The 25,053-nt window shown below is 37.5% G+C and overlaps 1 protein-coding gene across 2 annotated transcripts in view; it reads left to right on the forward strand.

Annotated features, from left to right (window-relative positions):
* Positions 1-23,972, forward strand: part of KIF5B (kinesin family member 5B) — a 37,130-nt gene extending 13,158 nt beyond the window's left edge. The window contains exons 8-26 of one of the 2 annotated variants that reach the window (XM_061996214.1): positions 124-248; positions 1,631-1,735; positions 2,139-2,284; positions 4,086-4,234; positions 5,548-5,741; positions 6,549-6,617; positions 8,049-8,255; positions 10,113-10,256; positions 10,845-11,030; positions 11,868-11,985; positions 12,309-12,370; positions 12,461-12,570; positions 12,755-12,856; positions 14,923-14,983; positions 15,087-15,158; positions 15,335-15,439; positions 16,033-16,249; positions 18,050-18,182; positions 21,395-23,972. In XM_061996214.1, coding sequence (XP_061852198.1) covers positions 124-248; positions 1,631-1,735; positions 2,139-2,284; positions 4,086-4,234; positions 5,548-5,741; positions 6,549-6,617; positions 8,049-8,255; positions 10,113-10,256; positions 10,845-11,030; positions 11,868-11,985; positions 12,309-12,370; positions 12,461-12,570; positions 12,755-12,856; positions 14,923-14,983; positions 15,087-15,158; positions 15,335-15,439; positions 16,033-16,249; positions 18,050-18,182; positions 21,395-21,401 — 2,312 coding nt within the window. In that variant the 3' untranslated portion in view covers positions 21,402-23,972. Of the gene's footprint in view, positions 1-123; positions 249-1,630; positions 1,736-2,138; positions 2,285-4,085; positions 4,235-5,547; positions 5,742-6,548; positions 6,618-8,048; positions 8,256-10,112; positions 10,257-10,841; positions 11,031-11,867; positions 11,986-12,308; positions 12,371-12,460; positions 12,571-12,754; positions 12,857-14,922; positions 14,984-15,086; positions 15,159-15,334; positions 15,440-16,032; positions 16,250-18,049; positions 18,183-21,394 lie in introns of both variants that reach the window. The other variant, XM_061996213.1, reaches the window with a different exon arrangement.
* The last annotated feature ends 1,081 nt before the right edge of the window (positions 23,973-25,053 follow it).

The raw sequence follows: 25,053 nt of genomic DNA on the forward strand, positions 1-25,053 counted from the left end.
GTGGAGAGATTACTCAATGCATTTTCATTAGCTTTATGTCTGTCACTTCACTGTGGGAAGATACTGCTTTAAGTTAGTTTGATTGTACAACTATTTTTGACTATTTCTATGTTTGGATTATAGATATGAATGAACACAGCTCCAGAAGTCATAGCATTTTTCTTATTAATGTAAAACAAGAGAATACTCAAACAGAACAGAAACTAAGTGGAAAACTTTACCTTGTGGACTTGGCAGGTAGTGAAAAGGTAATTCTAAATTTCTTTTTCTGCTCTGAAAAACTGTGATTATTCTTTACAATCAAATATTCTTCGTTAATACCAATCATTCTTTTGTCATCTCTGAAGTGTTTTGACTTGGAAATGTGGTTTCTGAAGCCTTGTCTGGGTTGGCTGTTAGATACTACCTGTTTAAGCTGCTCTGCATTTCTGCAGTGAGGGTTGGATGGAGAAACAGACTAGAGTTCAGTCTTGGTATTTCTGAGAGCAGGGCCATGTACAGGGATGTTGGCGAGCCAGGTAGTGTAACAAAAGGAGTTTTTTGAACGTGGAGTGTCTGAATTTTCTTATGTAATGGTATCGAGTTTCTTAAATTGAAGTTCTGAGTTCTGATTGATATTGTTTAAAATGACAGCTTGCCTTCCTGTGTTAGTGGCTTAAAGCAGTGAAGGAAATGTACAATTTTTTCTTATTCTGTATCACTTCTTAAAAAGACTAATCACAGTTTGTAAGAGATGGATTTTTCATGTTTTACTTCCAGGTTTATCCCCATCTTTGTCTCCAGTTTTTTCCAGTCCTTTCCACTTACTGTTGTTTATGTCACTGTTCTATGGCCTTATTGTTGTCTCTGATGCTGTATTTATTCTGAAATGTGTTTCTTTTTGAAGTACATGAGGTTTTCTGATGCCTTTTGTCTTGGGTTGTTTTAAACATAGGCAAATAGAATTGTTTAGTTGTAGTCACAGTCACAGCTTGGTGAGAAGAATAGTAAAGGAAGGGTAATAGAAGTGTATGTCAAGTTCAGCCCTTGAGGCAGAAGAGCTAAGCTAAATGGAATGATGTCAGGGTAGATTTTTTTCACATTCTTATTGGTATCTACTTAAGTTCCTACAGTACTCATATAGGTCAGATTCAGCCTCTAAAATCTACTCTTACAGATTCTTGCTAGTAAAGAGACTTTGCTGTACTTTCCGGGTTGAGGTGTGGGAGGGTGTGCACTTCAGCGTTTTGGTTTGGGTTGTGTTTTTCAAGGATGAGCTCTAGGCAAGCATTCATAATGCTTATTTCCTTTTACTTTAAGGAATTCAAACTTTTTGATAAATTTTAAACAACTGTTGAAGTTGTGTGTTTGACAGGAGTTTTTGACTACACGTTTATCTTCTATGAAATGCATACGTTGCAGGGAAAAACAATTTCTGTTGAAAAAATCAGAAATTTCTTCAAACACTGAGTTTTGAATGAAAAATTGAAAGAGCTGGAGGAGGAATTTGCTTATTCTAATTCAGCTTGCTTATGAGTACCTCAGAATCAGGGAGGCTCACTTAAAGGAGGAAAAATTACTCAAGTTCTCTATGAAATGTGGAAGGTGTGTTTTGAAGATGTGTTTAGTAATTTACTGAAATATTGTATAGGTTAGTAAAACTGGAGCAGAAGGTGCTGTGCTGGATGAAGCCAAGAACATCAACAAGTCTTTGTCTGCTCTTGGAAATGTCATCTCAGCTTTGGCTGAAAGTAGTGTAAGTATTTATTCTCTTTGGTATTTTTGTACATCAAAGTTAAAAACTTGCATCTCTTAACATGATATGATGCAGAAGTTCTTTACAGATCTCTGATGTGCATGGAGTCTTTTAAAGTACTTTTAAAAGTTGTGTCCATGCATTGCAAATGGCTGTTACTCTTGTATTTTGGTGGCACTGATGATTAATGGAGTTATGTTTAAGCTTAAGGGAGCTAGCATTATGCTGAAAGTTTTCTTGTGTTCTATAAGTTACCAAATACAGAAGTACAATTTTATGTCATCCCATGCATGTTAAGTCATATTACAGTATAATTTAATGTCTTTCTAATTAAATTGTATTTTGACAAGTTAAATAATTTATCTGGGAAAAACCACAACTCATTTAACCATTTTCTTGGTAGACTTACGTTCCATATCGTGACAGCAAAATGACCAGAATCCTTCAAGATTCACTAGGAGGTAACTGCAGAACCACTATTGTTATTTGCTGTTCTCCATCTTCATACAACGAATCTGAAACTAAATCTACTCTTCTGTTTGGCCAAAGGTAAGTAAATGCCTTAATATTTTGCTCTCAGAAATAGATGCAGAATGATAAATAAGTTACTCTGCTTAAAATTCCTGAACCAAACTAATTAGTGTTTACTTTCTTTCTGTAATTCTTCAATACACGTGTAGCTAAGTGTTGTGATGTGTCTTATCTCATCTTGTACAAAATCTGTGAACTGGACAGGATCCTGAAGACTATTTCCAACAGGACAGTGCATAGTTTGGTTCAAAATGTGGTTTCATGTGTAGTCTTGGAGACTAATTGTACTTTTTTTACTTTAAGTGGAAGGAGGGAGGAAGGAGTCTTCCTCTGTCAAGTTGAATCCTGTATTTGCTGGGAGAGCATGTCCTCCTACCTTTTCTTTGATAGCATGCTGAATTACATCTTCTGGGCAGTTTCCTGTGTATAGCATTCCCATAACTCTTCAGTTAATACTTCTAAATTCCTGTGTCAGTTGTAATCGTATTTATAAGTACTCATTTCAATTGGTATATTGTTAGGTATCTCTTCATTACTACTCTATTATTAATACTTCATCATAACACTCCAGTTCCTGATCACTAGATTTAATCACTTCATTTACTGGAGCACATTAAGAAGCACTTTACTCATTTCATCTAGTCTTCGATTTTGGTGTACTACTTCCGCTCCAGTTTAGCAAGATAGTTTTCTACTGGTCTTTTCAGAGAAGATTTTCTGTTACGGAAAGCAGACTAGATGACTTCAGAACTTAAAAATCTGGCAGAATATGGGCAGTTAGTAGATGTGGAGTAATACTGCATTCAGCAATAGTGGAGGGGTTCTGGTTTTAGAAGCTAGGAGGTCTTTTCCTTTAAACATTTCTCGAATGAGCTATTGGGAGATGTCTTAGAGCTGTAACTCTGTAGTTGCACTACCTCATACTCTTGACTTTTTAATGAGTTAACAGGGTACGATTCTCAGTCACTGTAGTTAGTCTGATACATCAATTCAGCCTTCTAGGGATGAAAATTCATGCTGAAACCCTGAGCTGTAATCACTGAAGGCTAGATAAATATCACATAGCTTAGTAGAAAATCATGTACCTTTTGGTTGTAATCAGTTCTGATAAGACTTTGTAGAAAGATGCATATAAGAGTCATGGAGTGGGGGCTAACATTAAGGTTCTTTTCCTGTTTTGCTCTTTGTAAGTGGGATGTTTGGTGGTAGGAGACTAGACGGAAACATTGCTGAGGTGAGGAATGGCACTGGAGTCAAAACTGTACCTCAACTTGATGAAAACATTAGTGTCTATGGTTTCATCTCCAAAGCAAATGTCTTTGGATGAGATTCAGCTGACTGAATGTAGAAAATCACATAACCTTATAGCTTGTAACACCTTTTTGGTTAATGGAGATCAGGCAAAGGGATTTTTAGTTTGAAATTAGCTGTTTATGAATTATTCAGGATACACCCTTAGAAGTATTATGTTCTCTCATGGAGAAATATTTGCTACATGTGGTGGGTGCTGTCCTTTGTTCAAAGCTCTGTGTGACTGTTGCCTCAGATTCTTTCAGGTGAAAGTATGCAGCTGAATTTTTCTAACCTCATCCAGCTTGAGATTTTTTTCAGCCTTCCCAGTTTATTGTACTGCTCTGTCCATTAACAATTGTGTCATTCCAAGTAAAAGAGTAGTAAGTTGACAGGGAGTGGAAAGGAGCTTTTGGAAGAGGTGGGAATGTTCACACTTTTACCAGTGATATGTACAAATTCTATTTAATAACCTTTAATTCCTGTCTTCAAAAACAAAGTTCATGAGCTTTTTGCTCTTTCTTTGTAGAGCAAAGACCATTAAGAACACAGTCTGTGTCAATGTGGAGCTCACCGCAGAACAGTGGAAGAAGAAGTATGAGAAGGAGAAAGAGAAGAACAAGACTCTGCGTAACACCATACAGTGGCTAGAAAACGAGCTCAACAGGTGGCGTAATGGTGAGAAGCAGTTATCTTTCTGTTCTGCAAACTTTAGGCAAGATAACAGACCCTGAATTAGTCTTCAGGATCCCAAAAATAACTAAGAGCACTATGCAAGACAAGAATAAGAATATTAAAGCTATGATATTAAGCTGACATTGGATCTTTGTACCGTTCACTGTATTTTAACTGAAACAACTTCTAATAATCACATAATGGCAAAAATGTGTGAAAGTATGTTGATATTGTGTTCTTTACCACTTGTTTACTAGCAGAGCTAGAGTGACCTGCATTTGAAAGATTTTAATTTGGGGAGAGGCACATTAATAATTGTAAATGCAGAGACTTGAGCAAAATATTTCCTCTGATTTGGTTTTCTACTTCCAATCAGTATCGCAAGATCTCTTCCTCGTTTAAAACTCTAGCGTGTTAATAGGCAAGAAAACCACCCAAGCCCCCAGATTGTTGACAGTACATAATGTGTGCCTATTCTTTCCTCCTGAATAACTAACTTATCCCTTGAAGTGTCTGGCAAAATACAATTTCAATATGAACCCTTCAATTCAGGAAAGGAGAAGCATATACTTACAGATGTGTTCTGGAGTTTGGAAGCTATAGAAGATGATTTTGCAGTCTTGTAGACAGCCACATCCTCATGTAAATCTGAGAATGGTCTCAATAAAATTTAGTAGAATGTGGCAGGGGGTGTTGTTTAAAGTCTTTTGTGAAGGTGGTATGAGGCCCCACCTGAAATGCTAAGTATAGTTCTTCCAGAATATTGACATAAGACACTGGAGTGTTGGAAGGAGCCTGTACCTTCCAAGGACTGCATACAATGTTTTGTAATAAGGCACTAAGGAATGTAGTTTATCAGAGAAGTGCCTTGATTAGCATGTGGTATTTTTTTTCTATATACAGTTAGTAAAGTGTTCTCACCAGAAAACTCTTAAAGAACATAAGAGGCTAAAAGTGTAACTGGAAAAAACCCTCAACTTTAAATCAGAAGCAAAGCAAGCTAAAAGCAAATGTAGCTACCTAGCAAAACAGATTGCCAAGGCAAAAGAAAGGATTTTCTGTTTTCAGTGCAAGTTAGGTGCCTTTCTAGAAGATAATTTGATGTAAGATTTGGAATATAATGTCCTGTGGTAAATGGGAGACAGTTTGGATGATCTACTGGTCATTTTTTTACCATATAATCATGTGAAATGGATTGCTTAGTAGCCATGGAACAGTACTGTCAGTAGGGATCATGTAATGCTCCTGAAGGATAGCTTTGTGGAGGGTACTGCATGACTGACTGTACTAAAACTAAATGTATGTTTTTCTTTAAGGGGAGACTGTACCAGTTGATGAACAGTTTGACAAGGAGAAGGCCAACTTAGAAGCTTTTGTAGTGGACAAGGATATTACTATTATTAATGATAAACCAGCTGCAACAATTGGAGTAACTGGCAATTTCACTGATGCTGAGAGAAGAAAATGTGAGGAAGAAATTGCCAAACTATACAAACAACTGGATGACAAGGTACGCCGTTCTTGCATTTCCAAGAGGTCTTAAATTAAATATCTTGAGCTATATTATGTAATACTTGATTTGCCAGTCTTCATTTATTAGCATCGCTTGCCTAAGTGTTTGCTGGGAGTGCCTACCCCAATTCTGAAGCTCTTCTCTTAAAGAAGTCAGAATTGCCTTATCTGGTGCTAAGTGAGTATGCTTTCTTAGTTGCTCTCTCTCCTTTGCTGAAACTACTAAAAAATTTTCTGAAAGCTGAAGTACTAGTACATAGGAAAAAAAATAAAAATGAAAATGAGGAAGGAGACGTTCATGAGAGTCTTGAGCTGTTTGCTTTTAAATGTAGAACATTTATAGCTGATGGTTTGGAATAATACTGTACCAGAAAGAGGAAAAATAATGAGAAAGCAGGAAAAGGAGTAGTCTGAAGACTGCTGTTTTTTCCTTTCATGCTATGCATATTTTATTGGAGGGTAATTTTAAATTTAAGCAGTAACACTAAATTTTGAGAGGAAAAAAATCATGACTTCTTAATTGTTTCTTGGAAGTTTGAACGATTTGGAGAAGACTTGCGGAAGCACAAGTGTAAGAGTTTTCTCTCAGAAGAATGGTGTTTTTCACATACTTGCCAGGTTAAGAGCCTAACGTGGATCAGACAGTGAAATCAAAAGGATGGTTTTTTTTAGCTTTTATTACTTTTAGTTGTGTAATTGTCTCAGAATGTGGAAAAGTTAGATGCCTGACATCTGGTGTCTCCTAGATAATTTTTCCTCAGTGGAATTTGTCAGTTTATTGAGCACAGTCTTACTCCAACTGCAGGATGAAGAAATTAATCAGCAGAGCCAACTAGTAGAAAAATTGAAAACACAAATGTTGGATCAGGAAGAGGTGAGTTTCACCTTACATTTTTACTCTACTTTTATTTTTCATTCCTTTAAAGAATTTGGAGGTGTTCCAAACAGGTCACAGTCTATGACCAAAGCTTACTACTGTCCAGTTGTGTTCTTTTATTCCTTATCTAAATGCTCTGCCTATTCATTCCCCCCCAAAAAAGTGCTAATGGGTAAAGTTAAACCTGTTTACTTGAACCTTAAGTATCCATGAAGAGCAAAGGAATTCTGTGCAAGGAGGTCAGCAGTTGTTTTCCCCATGCAAAGTTAGCAGTTAGTCAAAACTGAAGATACTTTGATACAGTATAAGAAATCTGTTTCGAAGTTTACTTTTCATCAGTTGCTGTACAGAGAGCAGGGAAATGTAATTGGCCTATAAGGAAAAAGGATGTATCTATTCTGGGCTCCTCAGCTCAACAGGGACAGGGAACCTCTGGAAAGTGTCCACTGCAGGGCCACCAAAATGATCAGGGGACTGGAACATCTTTCATATGAGGAAAGGCTTTGGAAACTGGGGCTGTTTAGTCTAAAAAAGAGGAGACTGAGGGAAGATCTCATTAATATTTACAAATATCTAAAGGGTGGGTGTCAGGAGTTTGGGACATCCCTTTTTTCTATTGTATCCAGCAACAGGATAAGGGATAATGGATTGAAACTGGAACACAAGAAGTTCCATTTAAACATAAGAAAAAACTATTTCAGTGTTGAGGTGAGGGAGCCCTGGCACAGGCTACCCAGGGAGTATGTGGAGTCTCCTTCCTTAGAAGTCTTCAAGACCCACCTGGACATGTTCCTATGTGACCTGATCTAGGTGGACCTTCTTCTGCAGGGGGGTTGGATTAGATGATCTCTAAAGGTCCCTTCCAACCCCTACTGTTCTATGATTCTATGATCTGTGCTACTTAAGACCCTACTTTTTACAATATTCAAACAATTCATATGCCTGTATTGCCAGTAATTAAATGGGGAAAATACCTGTTAATAATGAAATTAATTGTATTTAGCTGCAATATTAGAAAAAAAGTCTGTGTAGCACAAAGGTGAAAAAAATAATGGTCTTTGTGTACATGCCAAGAGGAAATGGGTTGAGGACTCAGGAAGTTGGAGTTACTGTTTAATCTTATTTAAATAATCTGCCTCTTGCAATATCCTATATGTTTTTCCAGTTACTGTCTTTATGTCTTGATTTGGAATCATTTCCATTTTAAAAGTACTTTAAAAGCTAAAGAACCATGGATATAGGTAATAATTGTGTGATACACTCTCACTGTACTTGTCTTTCTCATCTTTATTTCATGGTGCTAGACAGTAAAAATGTAGATATAACTAGAATATTAATGCTTTTAACTACTATAAAACTTTTATTATCAAGAAAATTCCATGGATATTTATTGTTGTAATTTTAAGTAAATCTCTGCCAATGTTGCAGCTTCTAGCATCCACCAGAAGGGACCAAGACAACCTGCAAGCAGAGCTGAATCGCCTTCAGGCTGAGAACGATGCCTCCAAAGAGGAAGTGAAAGAGGTGTTACAAGCCCTTGAAGAGTTAGCAGTCAATTATGATCAGAAGTCTCAGGAAGTAGAAGATAAGGCAAAGGAATATGAACTGCTTAGTGATGAACTCAATCAAAAATCGGTATGAAATTGGGATAAGAAGTTACTGAGGGTCTTCAGTGTAACTTCTCTTGTCTTACCTGTATTTCTTGCATGATTTCATTTAAAGGTTTTTCAGAAGGGAAAATGGGAGCCTAAGTCTAAAACTTCTTTAGGTTTGGGAAAGGATGACTTTTCTGAAACCAGTAAGCTTCAGAAAAATGCATGATGAATATTGACCTTGATAGCTCTTTTTTTAGTACCTATGACATTTTACTACCTGAAGACTATTCAGAAAAATCCTAGGTGTCAGAAGTTAACCCTTTCATTACATGCTGGTGATTTGACAGTTTTGTCTTTCTGGTGCAGCTGGAGTAATCCTCACTTAAGAGTCTGCCCCTTCCAATCTTGAAATTGCAGTGAGTGTGCTACAGCTGTTCTTGAAAAGAATGTATGTTTGCATGCTATATTTGTGGCACATAAATTATCTTGATGGCTTCAAAAATAGTTTATTTTCTGAAGGAGTGGTCCTGAACACAGAGTACAAAATCCAAAAGATGGCCCTAGTTAAAATACAGTTGCAGCATGAGCCCCATGGGATGAATGCCACATGCCTCCTTGCATACCTGCATAGTTTCTGAATTGACTGACAGTTTTGGTAGCCAGCTATTTGACAGCCTTCAGCTAGTTTTGAGCAGTTAATAAAGTATTGGGAAAGTCAGCATGTTTGCTGGCAATGCAGACAGAAGCCATGACAGTGCAAGTCTCATCTGTTCTTGAAGATGGAAATTTCATCTGGGTCTTGTCATCAATATGGCTTTCAATTTTCAGTTAGTAAGATTTGCCTAGATAGAATACTGGCCTTAAAATTGATGTTCACAAGGTCATGAAACTTCTCACTAAACTTTTAAGTATTCTGAGATCACAAATGTTTAGTAGTAGCTTACATCACTTAAAGTCAGATCATGTCCAGAATTCTTACTGTGAGCAGCATTTAAACTTAGGTGGAATGGACTAGCTGTATACGTCTATGACTGTGAAGTGTATGGTTTGTTTTTTCCTGGGTGTTTTGTTTGCTGCATTGTTGTTGTTGTTTTTAGTTTATAGACAGTCAAGTGATTCTAGATATCACAGTTAACATTCATTGTGTTATAACTCAATCCACAAGAAAACAACAGCTGTTCTGAGATGCAGTAAAATGAAGACATTTTAGTGTTCTCAGTCTGTCACAGCTACCCTGTGCAGTAACCATCCTTTGACACACCACTGGCTGAAACTTTGCTGCTGTAAAACTTCTAGCATTTTTTTTACAAATGGAGAGCAAAGAGCAGGCAATGTCTGAGTATACAAGCTGCTGAGCTGCAGCCTTTAGAACCACAGCAGCTCAAACTAGCTGAAAAACTACTCCAGAGTACACGTAGTGCTTATAAACTCTTGGAACTAGGTGCCTTTTTATTTTCAAGTAGGAAAGTGTTAAGAGCTCTGCAGGCAGAGCTGAATTTATTTTCCTTTACCAAAATATGATAAAAAAATGTTTGGCTTGCTGCCCATGTACCTTTTTTTCTATATACAGTTAAATATTGCAGAGAATTGCCTTTATAACTCTGCTGTTTTACAATGTTGACATCAGTGTCATTGCAGACTTGTAAGATGATGTTTTATGAACTGAGAGTCTCTATCCACAGTACTTGACATTTATTTCAGAAGAAATACTGTTACTCTAGAACTTCTAATATTTACTATAGGGTCCAATCACAGAGCTTGATTCAAATCTGCTTTTAAACATAAAACAGGGATGTTTCAATAGGCCACCATATTGCTCTATTTGAATAAATAGTAAAACTAGTTCTAAAAACAAGAGTGTGTTTTGTTTACTGAAGTGTAACTTCTTTTACAACAGATCACTCTTGCCAGTATAGATGCAGAGCTGCAGAAACTTAAAGAAATGACCAACCATCAGAAGAAACGAGCAACAGAAATGATGGCCTCCTTACTAAAAGATCTTGCAGAGATAGGAATTGCAGTAGGAAATAATGATGTCAAGGTAAGGATTAATCAGTGCAATTTTTAATGGCATGTATTACACATACACATTATGGACAGGTGGGGTGAGTTTCCTTAATATGCTAGAAATAACTACCATAGGAGGCCTAATGTATATTAATATTTTGGACAGAAGCTTATTCTGTCACTTAATCAGATCCCCAAAAGAGTTTGGTTATGCAAAGACAAGAGCAGATATGATTACTTTTCTGCAGTAGAGTTTTCATTCATCCTGTTGAACTGCTATCTAAAATGATCATAATCAATAGTATTGTTGTGGAAATAAATACTGACCTACAGTGACTGTCAGGATGATGTGGAATGAGAAACTGAAAGAAAAGCGAAATCTAGAGGATCACTAGGACAAGAATGTAAGTAGTGTTAGAAGTCTATAGTGAATTCTCTTCAAGTGACTCATTACCTTACTGCAATCTTCTAAATAATCAGAAAACTTAGAAGGTACATTTTGGTGTTTAAATGCTCTGTCAGTGGATGTAAGATATGTATGTGGGTACTAAGTTGCTCCAACTCATCTTTAATTCTGTTTTATCTGAGCTCTCTAACTGTGTCGCACCACACTTTTCAGCAGCCTGAAGGAACTGGCATGATAGATGAAGAATTCACAGTTGCAAGACTGTACATCAGTAAAATGAAATCAGAAGTAAAAACAATGGTAAAACGTTGCAAACAGTTAGAAGGCACACAAGCTGAAAGCAATAAGAAAATGGAAGAAAACGAAAAGGAACTGGCTGCCTGCCAGCTCCGTATCTCCCAGGTAAGGGATGCTTTATAGTGTGCTTGCTAAATGTTCTTTTGAATTCATTAACCTGCTGAGGGGAAAGAAGTTGGAATTTCTTTTTGACTCCTGACAAAATACATTGTGAGTGAGCAGCCACAAGACTCGGCTGTATCCTCAGTACGCGCTCGGGGGGTTTTTGGATGCTTCTGAATAATTGTGTGTCAGGATGCCAGAATTCCTACAGTATGTCTATGACCTGATAATGGTTTCCTAACACCTGTATTAAGTACTAGGGTCCATATGTTCTCCATCACAGGATCCTTTACAAATACAAGTCTTCCAGAAGCAGTGGCTAGTGAACATTTTGCCTACTGATGTAACAGTTTGGAAGTGGGAGAGGTAGCAATAGGACAGTAAAATGACCATAGGCTTACATGGCAGATTGAGTTGACTTCTAATGTGGTTGTTAAAGATCAGTAATGTGACTTGTAAGTTGTGAAAATTATGATCTTTGTATGCAATTTAATTTTTCTGTACTTTGTTTTACATACAGATGGATGTCTGTCCTGAAATCAGGACATATATATATTTCAGTGTAGTCTTCTAAATATGATGGCCCTCTCTTGCCTTTGCTACTATTTAACATTTAAAACAATTCTTCTCACGACTGAATATGTATTTCATTCCAATCTGGAGTAGACATTGTCTTACAGGCTACATTACTACTTAAGTAGTCATATTTTTCTTAGAGTTTATTTGGCACCATTTTTGTTTTGAGATCAGGTTACTTGTTTAAATAAGTATAATGTAATTATACAGATGTAATTTCGTGATACCTAGTTCCAAAGTAAATGAATCTCTCCATTCTACAAGCATGAAGCCAAGATCAAGTCATTGACCGAGTATCTTCAGAACGTGGAACAGAAAAAGAGACAACTGGAAGAGTCTGTGGATTCCCTCAATGAAGAACTAGTTCAGCTCCGAGCACAGGGTAGGAATTGCCTCCCTACAGCCCCACCACTGGCAGCACTGCCATTTAAAGTACAGAGTGATAAACAGGGAATTGTTCTGTTCTAATTAGATTTAAGGGCAGAGCTATAAAATGGCCTTCTGCTACTGAAAATGTAGAATTAATCAATGGGAAAGCATGTTTACTGTTTGAAAGAACTATTGTGGGTAGGATTAAAGATACTACTTTGTTGGTTTAATTGATCTTTGTGGTGTGAGGGGACTCTTTCTAAACATAACTCCCATCTTCCCTGTGATCATGTAGTTACCTGACTGAAATGGTTTTTTCTCCTCTATCCCTACTAGAAAAAGTCCATGAGATGGAGAAAGAGCACTTAAATAAGGTTCAAACTGCAAATGAAGTCAAGGTAAGTTGGTTTCATTGTTTTCTAAACATCACAAATTGAAGTGTGGCAACTTCTGCAAGTATACAATACATACTGGTTTTTTTTTAATAGCAAGCTGTGGAACAGCAAATTCAGAGCCATCGTGAGACACATCAGAAGCAAATCAGTAGCCTAAGAGATGAAGTTGATGCAAAGGAGAAACTTATCACTGAACTTCAAGAGTAAGTAATTGCACTTACTCCAGTAATGCTGAGTGTCTCTGAACTGTGTGAGTACAAAAGCACAGGGGTGGTGGGAAGGAAGTGGCAAGGATTTCCTGCAGCACTGTCTTTCTAACCTGTGTTGCTTTATTGACTGTCATGTCTGACAGATTCAGTTGATGTAATATTTACTTTCTATGTTCAGCCAAAACCAGAAGATGATGCTTGAACAGGAACGTCTTAGAGTCGAGCATGAGAAGTTGAAAGCAACTGATCAGGAAAAGAGTAGAAAACTGCATGAGCTCACGTAAGTGATAATGGTGCATAAAACAAATGCGGGTGGGAAAACTTACTAGTGACCTAATACACTGAAGTGGCTCTCACTGGATGATGTGCCTTTCAAAGAGAGATGTTCCAGAACCTTCTTGATATTAACTTGTAAAACCTTTGCACTACCTTAATATTTAACATTGGAAATGAAATGATGAAAGATATAAAGGCTACAACTCTTTCTTTGTTAATATGCTATGGGTTGCAGTAATGAATTTTTCAGTTTGCAACTAAATATTGCATGCTCTAAGACTAAGAGGCAGTAACAGTTCCCTTACTCTTTGAGGGTTAGTTTTGTTCCTGTGTTCCCTTACTCCTCTTCTTGGTTCTTGTGCAATTTAACTAGTTGGGTGGTTCTAACTGACTTATTTGTAAATTAAACAGCTGCATACTTCACTGTGTAACTGAGTACAGTGTGTTAGTGAATTAGAGACCGAAAAGTTAATGCAAAGAGATAGAATGGAATTGTGCTTGCAGGTCAAGCTGAAAGGGTCAAACTGAAAAGCAGTTCTCAATTTCTAGAAATCTGACCATAGTTTCCTGGAAATATTTCAGGAATATCAGTGGTGATATCAGTGACCTCTTTCTGGTACATATGAATTTGTTTACAGCACTTGAAAATACATAATATAAAAACTTCTCTGCAAGTGCTTTTTGGTCGTGTTTAGAAACACACAGTAGCTTTCAGGTTTTTGTCATAGAATTTGAGATACAATCAGAGGGACCTGAGTGGTCTGTACTGGTAAACAATAAGCAATTGCTTACTTTTTTTTCTTTTAGCCTTACTGTGAGATACAATGTTGATTTAACTGACTAAAATTTTAACAGTACTCTGGTCTTGTGAATCCACCTCATTTATTTGTATGCCCCAGTGATTACAAGAAGTTATTTACAACAGGTTTTCTTGTAAGATTTCATATACATACCACATTATTGCTTCTTATTTCAGTTTGCAGGCTAAACTAGACATAGCATTGATCCCTTAAGAGCACTTGCTACATTGGAAACTTTCCTGCTCAAAAGACTTGAAAAGAAGCATTAAAAATGAGTTTGGTATTCTGTGTCTTTCCCCAGCCTTTTTGAATCCAATTATATTTCTGTTGTATGTCACCAATGTGCATGGCAAATAACAGGCCAGAAACAATGCAGGTTGATCATATTTTGTTATTTTCTTTTTTTACTTAAAATTGTATAAGCTGCCTGGAACTACTTTTTCAGTGAGATCTGGACAATGAACAGCATGCTGAGATTATCCTTGGAGTTTTTTATTACCTCAAATGTTTAATAATTTAGCTGTGAACTAGTGGTTGAACTTGCTGAGTGAGGAGAAATTTCAAGAGGAAAAGAAGCTTTTTGGCTACTTAACAGGAACACTTCATTTTCATGCAGTCCCCAGCCTTACTATTCCAACGTCAACTCATGAAAAGTCCGCATTTCTTTCCTGATTCCTGACATCTTAGTAATTGTACTGCCTTATAATTCTAAGAAAATTAGCAGAGCAGTAAATGCTTTCATGTTAAATAGGAACACAGAATGTCTATAAAGCAATAATCATTAGATTCTATTCCTGTAACCTGAGATTTGTTGTTCATGCTGTCAGCTTTAGAAGGTGTGGTGAGGGCGAGGTGATAGAACAAAACAATCTAAAAAATCCTTATTTTGTAATATGGTACTTACTGTCTCTGATGGTTGGAGCTAAGACCGTTTATAGGATAACATCTCCCCAGGTATTCATCCTGGACCTGAGAGTCTTTATTTTTTTTTAACTATTCTAGCAGCTTGTAATTTTTTTATACATCTGAATGTACTTGTTTCTATTATTTCAATGTTAAAAGTACTTCCCACTTCTCCTCTTGCAATTTTCCCATGCCACCCCTTATGGTTTTGACTGCGATGTCATCTGTTGGTTATGTCATCAAGGACTTCAAGTAAAAGACATCTTTTATTCATGCCATATAGTGTTTATCACTATAGTATCCTAAAACATTGACATTTCTAGTTTTCCTTGAATGTTTCAGAATGATTTTATCCTTTTTTATCCAGGGTTATGCAGGACAGACGGGAACAAGCAAGGCAAGATTTAAAGGGTTTGGAAGAGACTGTGGTAAGATAATCAGAATATATTCCAAAGCAAGTGTCAGCACTTGCTGCTTTTTTTTTATTAGATTTTTTTCCTTTCTTTTTTAATTCCTTGTCCTCAACCATAGGCAAAAGAACTTCAGACTCTTCATAATCTTCGGAAGCTGTTTGTTCAAGATCTGGCCACTAGAGTGAAAAAGGTAACGTGGTGCTGTAATGAAACTTGATGTTTCTGAGAATGCTACATAAATCTCAGTTTAGAACCAAGTAACTAATTGATTTTGATGCAATGAAATTTTTCTGACTTGATCTTAATATGCAAGTTGGGATTTGTACTCAGCCTCCTGTCTCTCTCCCTGTGCCTTTGTTCCTGCAGAGTGCTGAGATTGACTCGGACGATACAGGAGGCAGTGCCGCACAAAAACAGAAGATTTCCTTCCTTGAGAATAATCTTGAACAGCTTACAAAGGTTCACAAGCAGGTACAATGAGGCTTAATTTCAAGCTTTAATTAAAAACAGACTGCTTAAGGAGCATTATTATAGAAGTGATTGAATGCATATTAGTTGTAAGAGTAATTATAAATCAGTTATTTTATATCTTGTTTGTCTCTTGATATAAAACAATAGGCTAAAGCTTTCCTGTAAACCTTGTGAATCTCTATTTTAAGTACTTGTGACTATGTAGTTTACTCTTTCAGTAAACTGGAAAAGTTCCAAGTTAGTGTTTAGAGTTAGTAATCTATCTAGGTGATGCTGTCCTGTCACTGACTGAAGAATGTAGATATTTGGTGCCTGTGTTGGGTAGCAGGTTCTTCCACAGTAACTGATTTTCAAATCACAGAATCACAGACTCTTACGGGTTGGAAGTGACCTTGAAAGATCATCTAGTCCAACCCCTCTGCCAGAGCAGGACCTCCTAGAGTAGGTATTGATGAACCACTAGATTTACTAAAAGACTAAGCAGAGATAATACAGTAGCCCTACTGCTTTGCCAGTTTAGGAGCAGGAGGATGTTTGGTTGGCTTTCCCTATGAAAAGAGATGCCAAGAAAATAATCTATTCTGCTTTCGTAGCTGGTACGTGATAATGCAGATCTTCGCTGTGAACTTCCAAAACTGGAGAAGCGGCTTCGAGCTACAGCTGAAAGAGTTAAAGCTTTGGAGTCTGCACTGAAGGAAGCCAAAGAGAATGCTTCTCGTGATCGCAAACGGTATCAGCAAGAAGTAGATCGTATAAAGGAAGCTGTAAGATCCAAGAATATGGCCAGAAGAGGGCATTCTGCACAAATTGGTTAGTGAGGAATCCCTTTGCCCGCTCAAGCTTCATCTGCCTCCTGATTTACTTATTTTTTTATATATTTTTATATTGTGTATCTTTCAACCCTGGTTGGAGCTGCATCCATGTACATGATGTATTTTCTATCATGACTTACAGTTTGGTTGATAGACTGTAAGTGTGTGTGTGTGTGATGGTATATGGTGGTTTGTAGTTCTTTATTTATTCTAAAAAGTCTCCTCCTGGTAGCTGGGTTTTTGTACGTGCTGGGAAAGGCTTACCAACCTAAAATGCTAGCCTGAATATGTGTTCCAGTTCCTAGAACAATACACTGAATGCAAGACTGAAGTCTGTAACATTGTTCCAGTTCCATTTCCATCTTTAAGTAGGCATTCAAAGCAAGGAGAGAGGTTAAGCCATCACCTTAAACACTACTGCCAAAATTGTTTCGCTGTCCCTTGATCTTGTAGTGGAGAGGGCCAGACAGAAACCCACAACTCACATCCTGTCCTCCTAACTAGCTTTTTGGTTCTTAGTTGCAAAACACTTGGTACTCCATAGTCCTACTTAGGGGAAAAGATTGGAGAAAAGAGAAATCTGTAGTAGCTAGGAGTGTTTCTTGCTGTGTAGTGGTCATATTCCCTTGGTCCTCCACCTGCCATTACGCTGAGAGCCAAGAGGGTATGTGACCTGTGGAAGACTTAACTCCTCCTATTACATTATTCTTGTAGAACATTTCTGCTTCTTGTAGAAGTAACTATGTGTACCAGCCTTTTTGTTGTCCTGTGTCTTATGTCACGTCTTCATTTCTCTTAATTGCTAATGCAGCTGAAAGAAGCATTGCAGTTAAACTTTGCTCATACTCTGTAGGTCTGCAAAGAGCTGCTTCAGAACAAAGTTATTGGTTTTTTTCTTTGTCACTTCGAGAGGCTGCTTGAAGACAGGTGTTTTCCTGTCTAATCTTTCAAGTGATCTCCAAGAAAACAGAGTTCTCTAGTGAGCTTACCACAGGTATAAAGCCTCTTGCTGGATGAATTAGTCAGGTCTTACCAGAGATCAGCTTCCTATAAGGCAGGAATTGAGAAGTGTTTCTTTGCAGTTGCTACCTGTAGGTGCTTTATATTGGGTCTTACCTGATGAAACTTTAAATGCTTCTGTTTAATATTACAGAACTCTGTAAAGCGATAGCATTGGACATGTCTTGTTAAGAGGTAGTGCAAAACTGATTGAAAACGTAGTTTGTTCATCAAAATGTATGCAGCTTGTGATTTATGTGTCAAAACTACTAGTTTTGAATTCAGAAACTAAGCAACTTTTATTTTTATATGGTGGTAAGAAGTTGATGAAGCAATGTTGTCTGTGGAGTAGTGGATGTGCAGAGGGGAGTAATTAGTGGCTTATGAATACAATATGAATAGGAAATAAAGCAGGGTATAATAATTCCTTAAAGGAACATAACCTGAAACTTTGTCTCTTGATATCTTATTTGAGTTCTTAGTGCCAAGAAATAGGACTCTGGGGGAACTACATTAGGTGGGACAGATAATACATATGAAGATAATCACTGTCAAAAGCTTTGCTGCCTTTAATTCTAATAGAGACCATAAAAGCAGAACCTTGTCTATTTTTTCATGATTTGTTACAGTTAACATTAATCTCTTAGGTTCTCAGAAAACCATCTCTTAAACTTGGTTTCTTAAAGGACATTGTTTTCACTATTACATTTGGGATACTGTAAACTAAAGCATTCATAAATTTTAAATAATCAAAGGTAAAATGGCATATAATTCTAAGTCCTGTTTCTTTTTCATGCAGCTAAGCCTATCCGTCCTGGCCAGCACCCAGCAGCTTCTCCAACTCATCCAAGTGCAATTCGTGGTGGAGGTGCATTCACTCAAAACAGCCAGCCAGTTGCACTGCGTGGAGGTGGAGGTCGGCAAGACAAAGTGTAAGTTTGTCTTCTGGGAAGTTTTAAATGTGCAATTAAACTGCTCTATTAGTTTTATTACAGTTCATCCTTTGGCATAAAATCACTCCAATAATCAGATTAACTTTATTTTTTACAGAATGTTACAGTTAGAGAAACATTATATATGATAGGTGGTCTTACTGGGGGCAAAACAAAATGTGAAAACAGCCCATTGGAGACAGTTACCAGTCTGAGGCAACAGCTAGTGTTTGAGAAAGGAGTGGGCAGCTTAAATTCTTTCAGTTTGCTAATATTTTTTTAATACAGTTAATTCAGGAAGCATTCAGCAGTGAAATAAAAATGGACCCTATTTGTGTTGTCTATTTGCTGTTCTTACTATGTTTACACAATGCTTCACATGTCAATAATTGGAAGCATTTAACAGAAAAATTCTTGTCCTCATCAGTAAATTTAAAATGTTAGCCTAGCTAAACTGCAGTTACTGTAATTAAAATTATGGGCACTTACTGAAAATATCTCTAATCTCCTGAGTAATTACATGCAATCTGGTACTTAATATGCTTAAGTTGCTCACAGAATCACATCTCTTCAATTAACTTCTGAAGTATAGTTGGTCTATTGGTCACCTAAAATTAATGCTTTGCTACATTTTCTGTCATCTTCACTTTTGAGCATTTCTATAAATGCCTTCTAGGCATTCCCTTAGTTAAGGTTATCTGTGTCTTCAGTTTGAAAATGCTCCTAAAACAATTGTGTGGTGCTTGAATCCTGGATGCTTCTCTTATGAAGGGCTCCAGAACAGCTTATGTTAATCTGTTTCTGTTTGTTTCTCTTTATGAGCTGCCTGACTTTTCCAAGTTTTCTCTCCAGTTTAGAGAAAACTGGGCTGTAGTGCTAGTTAGGGTACCTCGTCCTGTTCAGGAGTGTCTCTTACTAAATAGACAAGTTGAAGTAATATGTCCTTCAACCTTGAATAATGTTTACCTTGAATGACCAAGTAACTGGCAATTCATGGCTTTGTGATTATGGTGGTATGGTGAAATCAATCTTCAGATAGCTACTTTGATTACCAAGGCAATCTAGCTCATCTGACCAACATAGAGACATTTTAAGGTATGATTGGCCCAATTTATACTTTAGCATGATTTTGTACATTCTCTGATGCCTAGAGTTCTACCTGAAGAGAGCTTATCTAGTCTTATACCTCTTTAAGAATACTTAGTATCAACAACAACTAACTACATTTTGAGCTTGCATCTTGCTCTGGAAAAGAGCTTTCACTGTTGGTCCTGGGGCATTTAAATATGAGCCTTAGCACTTCGACTTTTGGACTCTGCCTAGATAGGAAGTGGAAAACTGCTAAGTGTTGGCTAGAACACCCTTCTACAAACCAACCCAAGAAACACACTCAATGTTTACAGAATCCCTTAAGCAGTTGTAAAGCTTTCATACAGTTTTTCTAATGTCAGCACATCACCTATCACTGTAGAACCAAGCAGAGTTTAGCAATTAAAGGCAGGAGAGTGGTTGTAACCTATTTCTTAATTGTGGAAGAACCTGTCCCTTACAGAAATAAAGGAACAAAACTTTTTTGAACTTTATTTTACTAGTAAATATAAACTTGTTCTGAGCTTGTGAATGCTCAGATAGCCAGTGTTGTTTTTCTCTGTCGTACTGTCTGTTATACTTTTTGTGAGGATTAATTTGGGTACTAAGCATCTGAGCTTGCAGCAAAACTGAGAAAGTGTGGGCTGGATAATCAGGTAGTGAAGTGGTTTGTTAACTGGTCAAGGGGAAGAAGGCAGAGAGGTGTGATCAATGGAGCAGAGTCAAGTTCGAGGCCTGTATCTAGTGGAGTCCCTCAGGGGTTCAGTGCTGGGACCAGTACTGTTCAATATATTCTTTAATGACCTTGCTGAAGGAACAGAGGGCACTGTCAGCAAGTTTGCTGACAATACTAAACTGAGGGGAGTGGCTGACACACCAGAAGGCCGTACTGCCATTCAATGAGATCTGGACAGGCTGGAGAGTTGAGTGGGGAGAAATTTAATGAAATTCAACAAGGGCAAGTGTAGAGTCTTGCATCTGGTAAAGAATAACTGCAGGTACCAGTACAGGTTGGGGAGTGAACTCTTAGAGAGTAGTGTAGGGGAAAGGGACCTGAGGGTCCTGGTGGACAGCAGGATGAGCATAAGCCAGCAATATGCCCTCGTGGCCAAGGTAGCCAATGGCATAGGGGGGTGTATTAGAAGGACTGTGGTTATTAGGTTGAGAGAGGTTCTCCTCCCCCTCTACTCTGCCCTAGTGAGACCACATCTGGAATATTGTGTCCAGTTCTGGGCCACTCAGTTCAAGAAGGACAGGGAGCTGCTGGAGAGAGTTCAGCACAGGGCCAGAAAGATGATGGAGTGGAGCATCTCCCTTGTGATGAAAGGCTGAGGAAGCTGGGGCTCTGCAGCTTGGAGGAGTGACCTCATTAATATTTACAAATATGTAAAGGATGGGTGTCAGGAGGATGGAGCCAGGCTGTTCTCAGTGATATCCAATGATAGGACAAGGGGCAAGGAGTACAAGCTGGAACACAAGAGGTTCCAAAGAAATACAAGGAAGAATTTATTCACTTGTGAGGGTGAGGGAGCACTGAAATGGGCTGTCCAGAGGGTTTGTGGAGTCTCCTTCCCTGGAGACATTCAAAACCCACCTGGATATGAGTTCTTGTGTGACCTACCCTAGGTGGTCCTGCTCTGGCAGGGAGGTTGGACTAGATGATCTTTTGAGGTCCCTTCCAGTCCTTAAGATTCTGTGATTCTGTTAGAGAAGAACTTCTGGTACAGTAGGAACATGATGTACTGTTTCATATTTGGAGACCTCCATTTAGCAAATTATTCTGGAAACATTATAAAGAAATACAGAGATGATAAATTGTTGTTTTCCTATGCAAATCAGACTTTTTTAGGATGTTGGATGTCAAATGATATCTTCATTCCAATTTCATCTTCCTAAAGTAGCGAAGTCAAAACTTTTCAGCAGTTGGTAAGTGGTATCCAGACAGTTTTGTGTGGCATAATTTCTTATGCTAAAGTAGATTGTATTAGCATTTATTTGAGTGGTCTAAGAATTGGGCTTTTAAAGACTGTCTAAAGAGTGGATACAGTCAACTAAATACTAGTAACTTGACCGTTTTGGCCTATAAGGTGCAAGCACTTAACTCTTACTTTTCTCATTTACAGTTGCTGAGAAGTAAATGAAGCCCGAGGAGGACTGGATACTGTGTAGAGGGAGTCATTCCATGACAATAAACTTTCCCTTTGGGGACTGTAGGATTATTTTTTGAATATGTACAAATTATACCTGGCCTGTACAGCTCTTCCCCCTTCTACAAATTCTGCTAACTGATTCCCAAAAAAACCCCAAACTAGAGTGCAATTTTGACGTCTCAAAAAATGACATGTTAAAGTGTAGCTCTGCTCATTACACAGTTTGTCTTTCATGTCTTAAATTTAGTCTGCACTGTGCCAAGCTGAATGTATGTTGAGAAAAATCTTAGTTCAAATTTTCTAGCTTAATTTGTGTACATCTTATTGTCTTAGGGAATGTGCAACAGTGTTTAAGTATACTTTCATTTTTCTCACTTCATGTAACACTACGTGTCCCACTGAATTAGAACGGCACTCTACGTGACAGTTTTCTTTTGGAATGCTACACAGAGCATTGAAACTAAATTTATTTGTACAGTGTAAGAATACTGAAGTGTGCTTATGACAGCTGCCATAAGGCATAACTGTGACACCACAGAACTTAAAGAGTTCAATATGAACAAGGCTGTTTAACTGTTATCTGATTAAATGCCCGTTTATCGGGTAATTTAGGATTAAATATTGTACAGTAATAAGAGAAAACCTAAGTTTACAAAAAAAAAGACTTTGGCAATGGACTATCCCATCTGTCCTGTTCCTGATTCTACACACAGTACAGTCTGGTGGAGTGAAATCATTCTGCTTCATTCTGATGACACTGTCTGCCCATTTGTCTGTATCTGTGACGGTTCATTTTTGCTGTTTTAATAGCAAAATGAGCGCAATCTGAAATTTAACTTGATGTTCCACTACATATACAGTACTGGAATTCTTGGCTAAAATTTTAACTTTCGATTAAAATAAGTTTTTTTCGGCACCTGGCCAATGGATTCAGACATGCTAATAAAGGATGCAGCTTTTTAAAACTTGATGTATCTGGATATCCCAGAATCATGTGTTTAAAATAAAATAATAAAATCAAGTACCCTTGAGTACCCGGAATTGTATTTGTAATCCCTTTGTAAGTAGGTATATGACATGTCCCAAGTAGTAGGTGTTGAATATTTTTCTTCTCTTTGCAATAAAGACCTGTAAAGTGGCTAACAAAATGAAACAGGAGGGGTGGGGTGGGTGACGTTTGTTTTTGAGCTCTGGTACTCCCACTGAGCTGAACCTGGGTTAGAATTTTATAGTGTAATTTTGCCTAACTTATTCATAGGGTTTAGCCACTATACATTTTAGAACAGCCTTCTTCTGGATAGAGGTTAGTTACCAGGTCTTTGAGAAAGAAGGAACTTAATATTACTGAAAGAATTGAGTGAGCTTTCCAGGCCCAGTTGGTACCACAGTGTGCTGGCTCGAATATTTTGCAGGGTATTCACCAGTTATTGTGGAAACAGCAGAGTATGACTATTCAGACAGCAAATCACTTTCAACTTTTATAAATAGACACAATATTTATATTATGGAGTGTAGTCAGATTTTAGACCTTGAACCACTTTTTTCTATATCTACAGTAGTCTGAATTTTCAGTAGTTTGATTTTTAAAGGTTGGGTATATCAGTCAGAAATCTCACTACTTAGGAGTTTTCAGCTTTTAAGAACATTTTGTTCATTCAGGCTGCCAAACACTCCAAACTTGCGGTTGTTTTAAAGTACAATTAAAGACAACATAGTGAGGAAGGAAAAATAAAGGAACAGCAAACTATTGTGAATGAAATTTCCCATAATGGAAACAGCACCGTTAGTTTTGTTTCTCAATATTACTACAGGGTTTCAGACCTTCATTTGTTAATATGCAATCATAAAAACAAAAAACCCACGTTCTTTAAAGTACATACAAGTGAAGCAGGATTTTTTTCCTCATGCCTGTGAATGGGGGTTTCATTCCTGTAGGTAATGGTGATGGGTTTTGGTGCTGAAAATTGCTGTGGATTTTTTTGTTTTGTTTTAAAGTAACTAGCTTGTAACTCAGTGTCCGTCACCTTTTGTATTTAAACTTTTCTTTTTTTATTTTGAACCTTCTATGAAGTTTACCAAGAACTGCCTCTTAAAATGTAAAAAGCAAACAAAACAAAAACACAACTCTTTTCTGGTTTGGCTGTCATAGGTTAGCCAGACAGGACAATTACTGGGTTTTGTAAATGAAAACATTCAGCCTTTACGGGGAATGTCCAACACTGCTGTTTCAACTCGCAGTCTTTGAATGGTTCTTATTTTTATGTTCCCCTAGATCATATTTTTTAAAAGATGGTTTAGGATAGGAACTTGGTGAAATAGTATTTATTTCTCGTGAACAACTAAATTATTTACATAACTTAAATGCTGACTCACTGCTGTGTGTAACTCTAAATTGGACATGATGACAAGTCTACCTGTGGAATATGATTTAACCTCAGTATGCTTAAGATGTATTAAAACAATTGGTTTGGGGAAGATGCCATATAGTTTTAACTTACCTGCATGCTGTAAATGTATTTGTGTTTAAATAAAGAGAAGAAAAATCTTTGAACTTCGTGCATTGATTCAGTCTCTACATCTCTTTGTTAACTTGGCTCCGTATAATCTGTGGAGCCATAGGTAATATGTAGTCTTTCACTACACACAAGTATGAATACTCAAATCTTAGTCTTCAAATACTGTTCAAGATAGAAAAAAACCATACAAACGACAAAACCACAAACCAACCTAAAAGAACAAACCCAACCTCCAACAGTTGATGCTTGTGAAAACTCTCAGAGATTGAGTACAGGCACAAGCATATCAGAATTTGAACCCCTGGGCTCTGGGATTGCTTTAGTCTCTTTCAAAGGCATACACCATCTCTAGTTCATAAATGTGTTAACCTTTTTTTTAGTGGTTTCTCTTGTGTATGTTTCAGTTTGCATGTGGGTCTTTAAGAACAAAAAAAACTTCCACCTTATCTCTCTTGGATACAGTAAGTGACACACTTGGAAGAATTCTCCCAGGGCGTAGGGTGCAGACACAGGCATCCTTTCCCTTAAAGGAACAGTTGCCTCTTTTGCTCAGAGTTTTGATCTGAGTTCAGCTGCTTTTGAAAAACAGACCTGAAAAACAAACCCTGAAACCTGCACCACCAAACCCAACCCTCCCCTCCTGAAGCCATGTCTTGTGAAGCTATTTCTTAGCTGTAATTGGGAGTTAAATTTTGTAAGGTTACTGCTATATCCTATTCATCAAGGTTTTGGGGTTTTTTTTCCAAATGTTGCATTCCAGAGTAGCTGGTCAGGTTAGAGTCAGCTAGACTGTCTTCTTCCAGGAGCAGAAGGAAATATAACCACTGGAGGAGACTTCCTTAGCTGAGGCACTGGCAAGGGAGGAAGCATAGATGCCCTTGCATTCCACCCTTATTCTTGGAATGGAACTTTAAATAGCTTAGAAGGTGATTGAAGGTTTGGGCACATAATGTGTACTTGATTTAGTTCATGAACAACTTAAAGTCTAATTTAAAAGGCTTTCTAAGATGACAATGCATTTCTCTCTTATGGGATGCATGAAGAATGGGTGCCCGTTTGCAGTGGTTCAGCGGGAAATGAGAGATGCTGAAAACTACTTCTGTAGCACCTGCTGCC

Source organism: Colius striatus, chromosome 5, assembly GCF_028858725.1.
Source record: "Colius striatus isolate bColStr4 chromosome 5, bColStr4.1.hap1, whole genome shotgun sequence".
Taxonomy (NCBI): Eukaryota; Metazoa; Chordata; class Aves; order Coliiformes; family Coliidae; genus Colius; species Colius striatus.